Source organism: Leptopilina boulardi, unplaced genomic scaffold, assembly GCF_019393585.1.
Source record: "Leptopilina boulardi isolate dan_hultmark-lab unplaced genomic scaffold, ZJU_Lbou_2.1 LbouV2_368, whole genome shotgun sequence".
NCBI lineage: Eukaryota > Metazoa > Arthropoda > Insecta > Hymenoptera > Figitidae > Leptopilina > Leptopilina boulardi.
This window is the reverse complement of record NW_026137938.1, coordinates 2332550-2348137: the sequence shown is the minus strand read 5'-3', so window position 1 is coordinate 2348137 and position 15588 is coordinate 2332550. Positions and strand designations below refer to the sequence as shown.

The 15588-nt window shown below is 25.6% G+C and overlaps 2 protein-coding genes across 6 annotated transcripts; one reads left to right on the top strand and one right to left on the bottom strand.

Annotated features, from left to right (window-relative positions):
- Positions 1–290: 290 nt before the first annotated feature.
- On the top strand, positions 291–8039 carry LOC127287116 (uncharacterized). The gene is made up of 3 exons (XM_051313877.1): positions 291–927; positions 2302–3625; positions 3705–8039. Exons 2-3 carry the CDS (start codon positions 2331–2333, stop codon positions 7402–7404), a joined length of 4995 nt encoding a protein of 1664 aa, XP_051169834.1. The 5' UTR covers positions 291–927; positions 2302–2330; the 3' UTR covers positions 7405–8039.
- A 3345-nt stretch (positions 8040–11384) lies between these two features.
- Positions 11385–15383, bottom strand: LOC127287104 (cilia- and flagella-associated protein 251-like). 5 transcript variants are annotated; one of them, XM_051313857.1, is made up of 10 exons: positions 15259–15383; positions 15021–15167; positions 14837–14940; positions 14599–14747; positions 14338–14453; positions 12525–12727; positions 12334–12457; positions 12140–12229; positions 11921–12058; positions 11684–11844 (listed from the first exon to the last, which is right to left on the bottom strand). In XM_051313857.1, the coding sequence occupies exons 1-10, from the start codon at positions 15331–15333 to the stop codon at positions 11749–11751; spliced, it is 1242 nt and encodes a 413-aa protein (XP_051169814.1). In that variant the 5' UTR covers positions 15334–15383; the 3' UTR covers positions 11684–11748. The 5 variants fall into 5 exon arrangements, with proteins under 5 accessions (XP_051169815.1, XP_051169814.1, XP_051169816.1 ...); XM_051313859.1 differs by lacking the exons at positions 14599–14747; positions 14837–14940; positions 15021–15167; positions 15259–15383 and adding exons at positions 12848–12999; positions 13114–13875; positions 13941–14040 and having other exon boundaries at positions 14132–14585; XM_051313860.1 differs by lacking the exons at positions 14599–14747; positions 14837–14940; positions 15021–15167; positions 15259–15383 and adding exons at positions 12848–12999; positions 13114–14040 and having other exon boundaries at positions 14132–14585.
- Positions 15384–15588: the final 205 nt, after the last annotated feature.

Here is a 15588-nt window from a genome sequence, read left to right as displayed (position 1 = left end):
GTCCAACATTCTGATTGGTTATATATATAGGGAAAATTCTTTTTTAAAAAAACAATATAAATTTAAAAAGAAAGATTTTTAAAAAAATATTTATTAATTTTGTAACATAAATTGAATTTATTTTAATAAACAAGAGATGAAAATAAAAAAAAAAAATTATGACAATTATTCAAATAAAATTAATGTCACATCTCGAACTTTTAAAACATTGTCCACCAATCAAAATTTGTTCTTGTGCATTTTTCTCAATAATAACGAGTGAACGGTGCCTTAAGGCAATATTTAGCTGATGCAACGCCTTAACAAATTTTTGCAGTTTTCGTGCGATTTTTTGAAGAAAAATCAATTATTTCCATTTGAAATTATTCAATTTTAAATAAAACACCAGTTAAATTTGCTTTTCTAATAAGCAAAATCAAATATCAAAAGAAAAAATGACACTTTTGAAAACTTAAATTGGTGTTGGAAATTGACGATCACTATATATATTACATGTATTATTCGTATTTCAAGTTTTTACATCTTCTAATTCTGTGGATGATCAAGTGTATTTGCGAATGTTATTTAACACTGCATTTCTTTATTATTATTTTTTTTAAATTATTCATGATTTTTGGAATAAATTGTTTGCAAGAATATTGCTTGAGGCGCGATATCGGCCTTAACCTATTACGCGGCTCTACTATATAACCATGACAAAGGGTGGCATCATCACTCTCGGGGAACAAGCAGACATCAGCGACCGAGCCGCAACTCTTCATATGACGCCATTTTATTAACCTTTTCGGCGCGGATCGCGACGAGGCAGTCGTATATCAGTTTGCAGTAGTTTATCATCGAGAGTGGAAGTTTTCCCAGCATCTCTCAATTCAAGTTTCAATCTTTGAAATTGATCACGTGAAAACGAAATTCAAATTTCGTTCAAAGGTACGGTAACCCACGTTTTTATATACAAGAGAGACTGTACCTGTAAAACATATCCCGGAGTCATCCGGGCTCAGCATAATTTCCACGTTCAAGTTATTTTTTTAAAACTATCTTAGCTGAAAATAACGTCATGCCGTATCGTGAGTTTTTTTTTCTCCTTTACACGAATAATTGTTACATTTTATTTGGAAATTTTACTAAATTATTGAGATTATTTTAAAAGAACACGACCTGGACATACAAAGCATGTGATTATTGATGAATTGTCTGCTATGCTTTTTTTTTGCGCAGTTATCAATTTTTACCATGAATCATTAAAAAAAGACTAATTTCTTTTGGAAACTGTTTTTTTTTTATCTTTTTCATTTATCTCTTGTTTCCTATTATACTTAAAGAATCACATTTACTCCAAATATTTCACTATAAAAAAGCAAGTTAACAAAATAAGAAATTAAAATTTCTGATGGAAATTCCAGAAAAGAATTTATCTCCGCGATGTTTAAAATAGTTAAATTCTATATTTAAATGAAATATAATTAAATTTTTCATTTTGTAATAATTTTTGTTATCTAATTTAGAATTAAATATAAAAAACACAAATTTTTATATTTTATTTGAATATTGCAGATAATTTAAATGTAAATAAATTATTAATATTGATATTAATTGGTAGTATCTGGATTTTTAAATTGAAATAATATATATTATAAGATTATAAGATTTATGAATTTAAATTTTATTATATAAAGACGATTATAAACATATTTCTCTGCTATTTAAGAGGAGGTAAAAATTTTTCTCTTTGTCAGAATTTATCTGTTTGGAAATTTTCTCAATCTCTTATTAGAACAAATGTGAAACTTAAAATGGAAATGACCTCTTGAAATGTTAAGTCAGGAATTCATTATAATGATCGTGTGTGTGTTTTTTTACTGTACACAAATCTGATAATTAATTTCGTTTTTTTTTTTTTTTTACCAATTAGAATTAATAATTCTTTAAAATAGTAAAAGTAATTAATTGATTATTATTGAAAATATTATTAACATTAATTAATTACTATTTTTTATATAAAAAAGTTAACAATTCAATTTTCATAAATAATTTTTTATACAAAATCCTTTAAAAATTGTCAATAAACTTAATTCAAGTAAATTACACAACGTATCACTAATTCTATATTGCGTAATTTTACAAAATTACCAAGGATACTTTAACTATTAACGAATTCGAATTTTTATCATTTATTTACATTTTAGTGATTTTAATCGAAATTCAGATTAAGATAGATATTTTTTTTTTTAAATTCTATTTGAAAACAAAATAGAAATTTGCATAAAAAAAGGGAAATTAAAATTTTTATTGAATTTTCAGGTGACGCTGCTAAGGCAGTGGCCGATATTATGGAAGATGAAGATACCGAGTGTCGAGTTATGGACAATTGGTCGGTTTTGGAAGATTTGGAATATAGAAATTCAACAATTGACGATACAATAACACATTTTAATAATATTAATTCGTACACGGATGGTATTGATGAACGTGACGATCAGTGCCATACAATTTGTCCTCAAGATTCATTAATTAAAAAATCTGATTTAAATACCAAAATTGTTTTCAAAGGTTTTAAAAAACGAATTCTCGCTCAAACACAAGAGAATCAAAATAGTTTAAAAAAATCATTTACACATCATCATTCAAGAAAAATAAAAGAGAAAAAAGAAAAAACTGGAAAAGTAAATGAATACGCTCAATATTTAGGTTTACAACCATCATTAAATTACGATCATCCTTCATATAATTCACATCATCATCATCATTATTCTGAATCAACATTAAATTCCCAACGAAGTCATAATTTAAATTCAAAAAAATCAACAATTTGCTACAAGTGCCATTTAGAGAAACAATCGACGAATTTTTTAGGGAAAAAACAAATTTGCACTTGTTCAACGACAATGATTCCAATACAAGGAATTGCAAGTACATCTGATTTGCCATCATCACAATTATCAAATAAATTTAAAATACAACGTAAAGTTTATCTTTGCTCGGCGTGTGGTACTTATTTTGAAAATTGGAATTTATATCTTCATATGAAGGACATTCATCAACGACATTTGTGTCTATTTTGTTTAGGATTATTTGATCATGCCGAAAGACTTTCTCATCATTTAATGAAAAATCACAGTATCCCCGATACATCATTTACATCTGTTGAGGAATTTTATCAAATATTTAAAGGATCATGTTATTTAATTTGTTGTAGCTGTGAAAAAGTATTCACTGAAAAGGACAATTTTTATAATCATTTTTGCACATCACCGCAAAAAATGCAAATAACAAAGAATGTGTGTTCAATTTGTAGACAAGTTGATGGTAATCATATGTCAACATGTGGTTTAGCGCCAAATTCCGATAGTGAAGTGAATTTAACACCTGGCAGTCCGGAGGATATTGTTTCTCATAAAAATAAATTATCCAATAAATGTGGTGGGAAAAAATTCACAAGAATCAATAGGCTAACAAATTTGAGTGAAAATTTAGTTAATCATTTTCAAAATAAAAAAATTGATAATGAGAGTAAAAAAATTAAATGTCAAAATCGAGAAATTAGAAATGATGCGCTAAGCGAAACGGAAGTGCCAACGAATTCAACAAGAGATACTGTAGCCGAGACGATAATGGAAGTTTCAAGGTAATTTTTTATTTCAATTTTTATCACTAAAAAAAAAAATTTAATCTGCGTAATTATTTTATTTATTTTTCTTTTATAGGTATGTTGGAGAGACGGACAGCAATGAAAAAGAAGAAAAAGGAAAAGAAAAGTCATCTGATTCTGAAGTATCATTGGAAAATGTTCAGAAAAAATACGATAGTTATACGGAAACAATAATGGAAGTATCGCGTGTTGGTATTGGTGAAAAATCTCTAATTCCCGAACAAGATGAAGAGGACGTAGAGGATGAGGAGGATGAAGAAGCAGAAGAAGAAGAAGAAGATGATGATGATAATCCTTCAAAAAGTATCCTAAACGATACAACAAATCCAATAAGTGACGAAAGTAAAGAAGACGAAATTAAATCATCAAATCCAAAAAATGAAGATGACGTAAGATTGAGTCCAAATTTAGATATTGAAAATAATCACGAAACACAAAATAATTTAGAAATTAATTCAGCATCAAATAGTCCAGTTAGTAGTCCCTCGAATCGATCTCTTTTCAGTCCACAAAATCAATTAATCAATGATTCAAAAACCGAGGAGGAAACTCCAGAACCGAGAATCAATGATTATCAATCATTTAATACGGTGACAAAAACCGATAGAAGTTTAGTTATAAAGATTTGTACAAATAAAAATTCACAATTTTCCATTGCTCCACGAATTGTTGAGAATCCCGAGTCAGAGGAGAATAATAATCGAGAATCATCAGCGTCAGAGGAGAAAAGTTCCGAGAGAGGTAGAGATAGTCCTGATTTTCATTTAAATGAATGTGACGACAGTGATGATAGTGAAAAACTTGCTGTTGTTGATAATAATGAACAGGAATCAAAATTAAATAATGAAGATGAAAAAATAGAAATTCCCGAGAAAGAAAAACAAAAAGATGGAATAATTCTCGCTGGTGAGGATATTCCATTTATTGAAATGAACGTTGAGGATATACCTGAGAATATGAATTCACAGGATTTACTTCGTAAGTGCATTGAAGCTGCGAGCTTTTTTTGTGTTTATTGCAATCATGCAAGGCAAATTGCAGTTAATGGTAAACAACTTGGTCTTCATTTATTAAGTGAACATCGTTTTCAACCACAGCATCCGGCAATTATTCTCAATTGTGAACAAATAATTGTGAAAATAAAAAAATCTCTAAACGATCTTGAATCGCAGTGCTTCAATTTTGATTCCTATACATCTGAGAAAGGTACATACAACATCCCAAATCCAAGAACATACGAATGCTTTCACTGTAGACATTATTCACTTCTACATAAGGATATTTATCTTCATAATCGAAAAATGCACCAAAAGACAATTCTCATTTGCATAATGTGTAAATCATCATTTTACAATTACAGCGAATTATTATGTCATTTATGTCCTGGTGTTTATTCACCAAACGAAAATGTTAAATACAGATGCTGCCTCTGTCCACTCAATAATATTCCATCAGCATTTCGTCTTATGGTTCATCTTAGAAAAAAACATCACACATGCGATGTTTGTTTAGAATCAACTGGAAATCAACAAAAACTCTCGAATCACGTTTGGAAACATAAACTCCATCATCTTTGTTATCGTTGTGGCATTGCTTATAGAAATAAACCAGATATTACAAAACATTTATTTTGGAAACACGGTACTGAAAGTGTTCTTTGTAAAAAGTGTTTACAAAAAAAATGGCCACACGTCTATCATTTTTGCATTCCACCAACTGCTTTTGTTTGCGAAGAATGTAATTCAAATTTTTCACGTGCAGTCGCATTAAAAGTTCACAAAAGATTACATTCTGGCGATTTACCTTATGCATGCACTGAATGTGCCGAGAGATTTATATCAAAAAAATTATTAATAAAACACGAGGAAATACATAAAGAGCCAATTGTTATTGAAGAAATAACACCAGTGATTGAGGAAATAAAAGAAATTGAAAAACCAAATGAGGAAACAGAAAAAACCAGTGATGATAATTTAAAAAAGAAAAAAGAAGACGAAATAAAAGAACCGGTGAAAAAAGTTGATGTCTACGATTTACCACCTTTAAATTTATCATCCGACAGTGATAGCGACGATGAGAAACAAAAGTCTGATGAAAAAATGGAAAATAAAATCGAGATGAAATCTCCTATTTTTCATCTTGATTTATTGGATGATAAATTGGAACCAAAGAATGATGAAATTATACAAGAAACAGTAACGCAAATTGATAATATCGTTGATGTTGAATTAAATGAAGAGGAAAAAAAAGAAGAAGCACAAATAATGGATGGAATATGGGACAATTTTAAAACATATGCAGCGAGTCTTGGTATTCAAGATTCTTCAATTCCAGCAAAAGGAACAGACACCGATATCGAATTTCTCAAATCAGTTATTCTCGCCGATCACGATTATTGTACTATTGAAAAATCATTAACCGAGGAACATCATAAAGCGCGTAGTAAAACACCCGAATTACCCAAGAATGAAACACCGGAAATAAAAACCGGTTATGAACAAGAGGCAAATAGAAAAAAATTGAAGGCAACGAAAAAAAGAAAAAAAAACGATTCATCATCATCGAGTGATTCGTCAAGTGATTCCGATTCAAGTAGCTGTTCATGCGGTAGTAATTGTAGTTGTTCATCATCATCGGGAAGTTCCTCAAGTTCAAGTTCAACTTCCGATTCAGATAGTTCAACATCAACGAGTTCGCCAAAAAAGAAAAAGAAAGAAAAAACAAAATCCGAATCAATTGAAATAAAAGAAATACAAGAGGAAAATGGTCCAATTGAAATAATTGAACCCAGTGAACCACAACAGCCAACAATGAGAGAATCCGATCTTGAGACAAATGAATCTGAGACTGATGAAGATTTTTATGATGAGCATCCACAATTGGCAAATAAAATTCTTGCCGAAAAGAAAAATCAATTTATCCCACCTGAAACATTAAATAATGGAACTATTTTCGAAACATCGCAAGATATGCAAAATCCAACAAAAAAGAAAGTCAAAACAAAAAAACGAAAAAAATCCGATAAGGGAAAAAAAATAGTCGAATCAATTAAACTCAACATTCCCAAATCATTCTATCAAAATAAACCCGGTCCACATTCATCGCCATCAGTTATCACTGTTAAATCAAGATCATCAACACCAAATATTAATCAATCAACGCCAAAATTAAATATCAATAATGAAACAGAAAATAAACGATCGTCAAAAAGAAAACGTATTCCAAAACGTTTTTATGGTGATTCAAGCGATGAAGAAAATGAAAAACAAATACAATCAAAATGGAGAAAAGTTGAACCATTGATATTTAGTCCAATATCAAAAATACAAACGCAAAAAATTGTAACACCACCATTTGTTAGTACAACATTAACATTAAAACGTACGGCAAATAATTATAAAATTGAAGAACCAATAGCAACACCAATTGTCAGTGCAAGTGATTCAGATGATGAACCAGCAGATGAAAGTAGCAGTGATTCTGAATCTGATAATGAGCCAAGAGCACAAATTCATGTACCACAACAACATCCACCAACATCTGAACGTGCAACAAATTTATATTGCTATTGTCAATGTCCATATGATGAAGTTTCGGAAATGATTGCCTGCGATGGAAGTGATTGTCGTATTGAATGGTTTCATTTTGAATGCGTTGGAATAATGGTACCACCAAAAGGTAAATGGTATTGTCCCGATTGTAGAAAGAGGCTCGGTATTCTTGACAATTATGATGAGATCACTAACACAACATAGTCGTGATCATATCATCACGATATTAATCGTGAAATATTAAGGGACTACTTAAATTTTTCTAATATTAATATTAATATTATTAATATAATAATAATAATAATAATAATAATAATAATAACAATAACTACATTATTACCAAGCTCATGCGCTTCTAGGCAAAAGGCACATGAATATTTCACCAAAAAAAAAAACGAATTTTCCAGAAAGAAAACTTAAAATTTGAATATAGAAAAAATGTTAAATTAATTTAATATTAACTTCGTAAACAAAATTTGAAAAAAAAAGTTCGAACTAAATTTTTGTTCTTTTTTTTTTTGTTTCGCCGAATATTACATTATGTGAAAATTTTTTCTTTCGTAAATTATTGATTCAGTGAAGAAAAAAAAAATTGATGATTAATTGTATCTGTTCAAGGAAATATTATTGTTTTCAGAAAAATGTTTCTCGAATTAAATTTTTTATTTAAATTGTCTAAAAAAAATGAAATAAAATATTGACGAATATTTAAACGAAATTCATAGTATAATGATAGTAAAATGAAAAGAGATTTTTTTTTTTAATTTTCTGAAGGTTAGATTTAATTAATTGATGTGAATTTTTATTTAATGTGAATTACTATGAAATGAAAAATTTAATAGATTAAACTATTAATAATAATAATTGTGAAATGAAATTATTTTCTTTTGTATAGGGATAATCTTCTAAAAGAAATTGTATTTAAAAAAAATTATTTTCTATTGTGACAAATTTATAAATATAAATTTCATTAAACGCGATTTCATTTAGATGAAAAAAAAAAAACAATTACAGTGCTGATGTACTGTAAATAATTTTTAATAATTATAAATTTACAAAATTTTATATTTGTATTTTTTTTTTAATTTACAAAATTTACAATTTGTAAATAAGAAAAACATTTTTCACATTCTGTAAATTGCTATAAAATAGAAAAATTATGAAAAAAAAAAACGTTAAGTACAAATTCACTTCAAGTAAAATTTCTAATTTATTGAAAATTACATTTATTTAAAAACATGAATTACAAAATTTAACTTTATTAAATTATAATTAAAATATTTATTGACCGATTTTCGGTTAGATAAATAAAAAAAAATTTTTTTTTTTGTGAAATAATCATAAGCCTGATTATTCGAGCAGTTTATTTGGTTTCCATTTTTTTTTTTTTTTTTTTTTTTTTTTCTTTCATCGGCTTGGTAAATGACACACAACTTGTTCCATGTTGATATTTTTCGTAAATTGAAATATGATGTTTGTAAATAGTTGTAAATACTCCCTAGAGTTTATAATGAGTGACGAAGAAGAAGAAGAAAAAGAAGAAGATTTTTTTTGTGTAAATTTGTTTGTACTTCTTTTAATGGCGACAAGTGTAAAGATATTTTAGGCGATGTGAGGTACTAAAATAATTGACCGGAATCTTGATAGAGATTTGAAATTTTGTGAAAATGTTATCAGAAAGGGAATGAGGGCTGAAAAGATTCTTTCGATTTTTTTCTAATAGATTTCTTTAAAAAAAAAAAAAAAAAGAAAAGAAAAAAGAAAAAGACTGCCGTGTTACACTGCTGGCAGTGTCTTGGCCTACATTTCGATTTTTCACTATATATATATTTAATTTCAACTATTTCTCAGTACCTATCTCTCTCTTTTTTTTTCTTTTATTTTTTTTTTATTTTCTACTTTCTGTGTATCGAGGAAAATTAATTGTGGCCTAAAGTTAATTTACAAAAAAAATAATAAGAAACTTGTTTTGAAAATGTATACTAAATTAAAAATTTAAATTTAAAAATGAAATAATTTTCATCAGTTTCTAATTAATTTTCAGCATAATATGGGAAACGTACATTTTTTTTTAACAGTATAAAAAAAAAATAATTTTCCTCGATACATGACAAATTTTTTAATTTAATAAGCTATATAATTAATTTGAAAAATGAGCCAAAATTTTACAAGTAACATATATAAAAAAAAAGTACGAGATGAAAATTTGTATATTTTTCATTTCGCAGTATTAATCACAAAGCTTTATATAAAAAAAAATGATTAATTCTTTAATTCGTAGATATTTAAGATAAATACTATATATGTGGCGAGACAAAGTATCCGCGAAATAATTTTTTTTTTTCCTCTTCTGATTAATATTCAGAAACACTTCTTTTTTTTCATTATTATGAATTTTTTTTTACAAAATTCAAAATGAATTTGTTAAAAAAAATAGTTTTTTTTTAATATTTAAAAAAAGATTTACTAAAACTTGTTTTAAATTTCCATTTTGAGAAATTTATCATTTATTAACGTTATATAGTAATCTTGATTTCAAGACATTTCATTGTTCTATAATTAGTTCTTAAATTAATGAATAGTTTATATATTTATATAGTGAATAGATTATATCAAAGTTAAAATGAAACTTTTGAATAGAAAGGAAAAAGAAAAACATTCCAAAATTTAATCGATAAACAATGTCTTTTTTTAATAAAAAATTTGTTTAATACAGTTATAAAAATTCGTTAAAAGTTTGAAATTTTGTATTAAAAAAAAAAATTGCCAATTTTTTATTTTTTTAAAAAAATGAAAAAGTGTTTTTGAAGTTTCGTAAATAATAATTGTTAAAATTATTATTCACTTATAAGTAATAATTAACATTATTTATCACATTAGATCATTATTCGTTAGAAACGAATTAATATTTTAAAACATTTTCAAAGTTCAAATATGAATAATAATAATATTCATATTAAAAAAAAATGAGTTATTAATGCCAATAGAAGTTTACAATATAAAGCAAAAAAGAATATTTTAATCTTTTTAACTTTTTATAAACTTTGACTTTGTCATTTTTAAATTCAAATCATTTTGAACCCCTTCGAAATTTAAAAAAAAAGAAAACTTTTCCTTCTGATCTTTATATTAAATTATTTATTGTTATCACTGAATTTCCATTATAATATTAAATAAAGAATTATTTTTCGCAAAAAATTTTTCTTATTGCCATATTTTGAAATTTTTTTATTGATTTAGGTTTTTAATTGAAAAAAAAAAATAATCATTACTGAACAGCGAAGTTGTAGAGTTCGATTATAAAGTCAAGTCTCGCCAAAGAAAATTTTAGAGTAGAAAAAAAATATTAAAAAATAAAACAAGACGACGATGTATGAAAGAAAGTGAACATTTTCTGCTCAAATCATGTAATGCCATTTTCTATTACTGCAGTGAACGAAGTATACTTTATATATAAACAAAAAAAAAAATATATATATATATATAAATTGTAATTTTAGCCGAAAATTAAAAATTAGGCAAAATTTTAGTCAGCCCTCCTCTCCTTTGGCAGTTCGATTCCCATGAAATCCGTGGCAAAATCTTTGTAAGATATTCTCTGTACCATAAAAAAAAAAGAATAATACATTATTCTCATGAAGCCTAAATAGAATTTGTTGTTTTTTTTTCTCCCAATTTTCTTAATTAGTTTTTTTTTAAAATGAATTATTTAAAAAAAATAAGAAATGTACTTCTGGTAGAAAATCAAAATTAGTTCTTGAAATTTTTCCTTGTGAATCAATTAAATTGCTTTGCAGAAGAATTTTTAAATAATTAAATGCTTCATCAAGAGACAATGGTTCACCTGTGTTTTTATAAATAAAGAGAATTAGATTTTTTTTTTTAAATTTATTATGAATTTCATTTACCGTAAAATTTGTAATTTTGGAATAATTGATTAGATTTGCCTTTTCCAAAAAGAACATCTAAAAATGTATCTTTTGATAGAATGGGATTTTCAAAGTTTTTCAAATCTCCAAAAGTTTGAAATGCTTCTTTAAATTGCTTCAAGGAAACTCCAAATGTAGGTCGATGATTAATATAAAATTTCACAAAATCTTGGAAATTAATCTCTTCAATAAATTTATGTGAAATTTCATCTATCATTAATTGCAACTTAAAAGGTAGGAAAAAGAATTAAATAATTATAAAAATTGAATTTTTATTTATTAATTCATTTTTTTTTTCAGAAAACCTCTTTATTGCTGGGATAATATCCAAGAGATCGTATCAAATTTGGAATTTGTTTAATGGAAATTTTATCAGTTATTATTCTGGAATTTAAAATATTTTCGCCCTGTTGTAAAATTTGGGAATAATAGAAAAGATCTTTTATTTCATTGAAAAACGATCCGTTTTTTCCACCTTTAATAAGAGGATAATAGGGCTCAATACCTTCGCCACCTAATTTTGACATTTCTTCTATTGATCTACATTACAGAAACAAGGTAAACATTTTTTTTTTTAATTTCAAAAATGTAAAAAATGTTTACATAAAATTAATTAATTTTACTCTAAATTAATTCGCCACATGAGCACACATTTATCATTGCTTCCAAGTGTGAATAAAAATTTTTTACAATTACTGAGACATATTTTTATAATCTATTGGGGAAAAAAAATAGAAAGGTAAATTATTTTTCTTTTTTTAGAGATTAATTAGAAATTAATTTTGCTTTACTTTTTGATGATGACCAATAAGGGCAATTTGCTTGTAAGGATTTCCATCTAATGGTAATTTTTGTAGACCAATTTCTTTTTCAGTGACAAAAATAATGTAGGATTGCATTTTTTCATTTATTATTTGATCAGATAAAATCTAAATTCCCAAAACAAAAAAGAAGAAATTAAAATTTAAATCTGCTTTTTTCTAAATTCTAAATCACATAGTAAAATTTACTTTTATAATTCTCACAGGCGCTCCAAAAGTAGGACCCAAAAATGTTGAATAAATTTTTTTTGTCATGCTTGAAACAATTCTGAATTTATACTAAAATAGTTTTTTTTAATCATTTTCAATTTTTTAAAATAAAAATATGAAAAAAAAGCATTTTTTTCGTGATAGATATTTAATTTGTAATTAAAAATAATTACCTCTGAATTTGAAACAACTAACATGTCTTTAATTTCAGAGTACCAGGCAATTGAAAGTGGAATAGCGTTAAATTCAATTTGAACGGAATTAAAAATTTTCAAACCTGGCTCTGGATATGGACCACTTTTACCAAATTGATTATTTATTTTTTTTTATGATTATTAATTAAAAATACTATTTTTTAACTGACCTATTTGCTAAATCATATTCCACTAAATTTTTATCGGCTCCCAACGAAAAAAAACGTGGAGTATTCGAAGCATTAATCAATGGTTGAAATAATAATTCTTTGATACAAAGATAATGGGAATGATATTTTCCAAGAAAAATCCAAAATCCAGAGGAAAAATTTGGTTTTCCTTTTTTAAATACTGCCACTGTCATTGCATTGTCCTGAAAATATAAAGAAATAAGACATTTTTTTAAAAATGCAATTAAACGATTATTTTTCATAGATTAAAAATTATTATAATTTAATAATTATTTTTATATAAATTAATCTTTTTTTTTTACTGAATAAGCCATGTATTGAGAATTTTCCGAAAAAGTGACATTCAAAATTGCTTCATTTGAATGTTTAAAAGGAACTTGGTCTATTGATGTTAAAGAATCCGGATGTAAAATCCAAATTACTCCATTTTTTAAACCGCATATTAACATATCGGCTAGAATAAATATAAAAACGAAATTTTTTTTTGCAAATTAAAAAAAATTATTTTTACATTTTTTTTAATTAAACTGTTTTGCAATAATAATTAAATTAATGAATAATTTCTTACAATTTGGAGAATATTTAAGAATAGTAATAGAATTAAAAGTTTTTGAAATTTTCAAATTTGAAACATGAATTATTTCATTATTAATTGATTCTCTATTATAAATTTCAGAAAAATTTGTAAAAATTGGCAACTCCTTTGATATCATTAATCTATTATTAGTGTAATTAAAGAGACGAATTAAACCAGAAGATGTTCCTATTACCATGTAAGATCTGAAATTAAGAATATAAAATATGAAATCGAATTTTGTTTGTTTTTTTTATGTTTAAATTTACAGATCACTATGAAGATCCAAAGATGTAATTATGCTTTCCGATGGATATGAAATAAATTGATATTTTAATTTTGAAACATCTAGCCAAACGAGTTGTCCCGTTTTTGTGCCTAAAAAAAAAAAAATTGTAAGTAATTTTTAATTTGAAAATTAATTTCTCAGATTTATGAAAAATAAAAAATTAATAAAATATAAGCAATGAATTATAAAGTGTACAAATAAAGAATCTTTCAATTTCGAAAGGTTTTTGATCCATTGTTGCTCCAAAATGATTTTTTCCATTATTTGTAATATTTTTTGTTTCACAATTATTTTCAATATTAAAAGTAAAATTCGATTCAATTTCATATTTCTTTGAATATTCAGAAGTAAGATCAAAACTTATTGAGCTTATTGAATCAAAATTACAATCAGTGCACAAATATAAAATTTTCAATTCTTCATCATAAAATTTCACATCACCTTGAGAATTTCCCAGAACTATTATACTAAAAAATTAATTAATTAAATGTCAATTTTTTGGAAATTAATTAAATTTTTCTGTAATTTTTACTTTTTTTGTCGATTAATTTCAGTAATATTGCATTTTTCAAGTTGAATTGCTTTTTGAAAATTTGCCTTTTTCTCATTGAATGTCCAAAATAACATGAAACCTTCATTTTTTAAAAAAAAATTTAAATATGAATATTAGTTTTTAAATTTTGAAAATAATTTCCTTGTAAAATTGACAAATTTTTGTTTTACCCTTCGAAGTACTTGTGATTGCTTTATTTACTCGTGATAGAATAATTGAATTATTGAAAACACCGACGTTTTGTTTTTTTACAATACAAGGTTGATGAACATTTAAATTTTTATTTCCCTTTAAAAAATTGTATCTTTAAATTAATTTTTTTTTTTACAAACGGAGTTTTAAATTTATAAAAATTGTTTTGAATATTTATACAGACCCATGTGACAAACAAAACTTGATACTCGAGTGTAAGAATAAATTGATCTGAATTGTTGTCATTGAAGCTAATTTCTTTGACTCGATCCCTTTTAGTGGGATGTAGTTCGATTGATGCTAAAATTATTATATATAAAATAAAAAAAATATAATAAAATCGAATTAAAAATTTTCTGTAAACAAAAATTTAGTTCAATAATTATATTAGCTATGGTAAATTAAAATGGTAACGTAATTTTTTTTTTTTTGCAAAAATACTGACCATCTGCAATGTCTTTGCCAGGTGTCCAAATTTTTAATAATTGACAATTTTCATTGCCTACAGTTACAATATATTTGGCATCAAAACTAATTTTTGCAGCAGTCATTCCCGCATCATTGTGTGGATTAAAAATAGTGCACATTGGAATACTGCAAAATTTTTCAAATTTTAATTTAATTTTTGTCAAATCTTTTGAAAATTTTAATTATTAGAGCGATTAAAAAATTTTAAATCACACCGTTTTTCGATATTCCAAATTATGACAACTGAATCTTTTCCAAAATCAGCAGACAGCAAATATTTTCCACTAAAATCAGTGGATAAAGTTCGTATTTCGTTTGACTAAAAAAAAAAAACAAATATTATTTAATACATCCATTTTTCTAAAAATGAAAAAAGTAATTTAAATTTAATTAACTAACGTGTCCTTGAAGTGTAAACATTTCTCTCGAACAATAATTGTACAAAATAATAACATGCGAGGAAGCATAAGCAATTAGAGTTCTTTCTTTTGTTGTTAAATTTATAATTGGCACTGTTGAATTGATTCCAAAAACCCATTTTAAATTCTGTAAGGTTTTTTTAATTTAAAGTTTGAAAAAAAAAATTATTTCACTAAACAGAGAATATTAAAGATAAAATTAATTAATTTTTACTTACAAAAGGAGAAAAATTCGTCAAATTTGTATTCGATAAAAATTCAGAATCTGTTGAGTCAGAAGAAATTCTCGACATTCTTTAAATAATTTTTAATTTCTGTTAATTTAATTTTTTTTCTAATACTTTTTTTTTAAATTCAAGTTTATTAAAAATTAAAAAAAAAAAATTTCACTTTCTAGGTTCAATGAAATTTCAAAGAAAAAAAAATTGTCTCATTTTCTTCAAGAACAATTGCTAGACACATGATTATCTCAGTCTGCTCTTAATTGCTCTCTGAGTTGAACGTTTGTTTCAACTTTTATTTTCTAAAAAAAAAAAAAAAAGGCGGCA

Excerpts from the sequence above, each read along its gene's own strand:
- LOC127287116 (XM_051313877.1), top strand. The coding sequence starts at position 2,331 with ATGGAAGATGAAGATACCGAGTGTCGAGTTATGGACAATTGGTCGGTT. Across the intron at positions 3,626-3,704 it reads ACGATAATGGAAGTTTCAAG|GTATGTTGGAGAGACGGACA; the intron begins GTAATTTTTTAT and ends TTTCTTTTATAG.
- LOC127287104 (XM_051313857.1), bottom strand. The coding sequence starts at position 15,333 with ATGTCGAGAATTTCTTCTGACTCAACAGATTCTGAATTTTTATCGAAT. Across the intron at positions 14,454-14,598 it reads TGGCAAAGACATTGCAGATG|CATCAATCGAACTACATCCC; the intron begins GTCAGTATTTTT and ends TAATAATTTTAG. Across the intron at positions 12,458-12,524 it reads GAATATGATTTAGCAAATAG|TGGTCCATATCCAGAGCCAG; the intron begins GTCAGTTAAAAA and ends ATTTGGTAAAAG.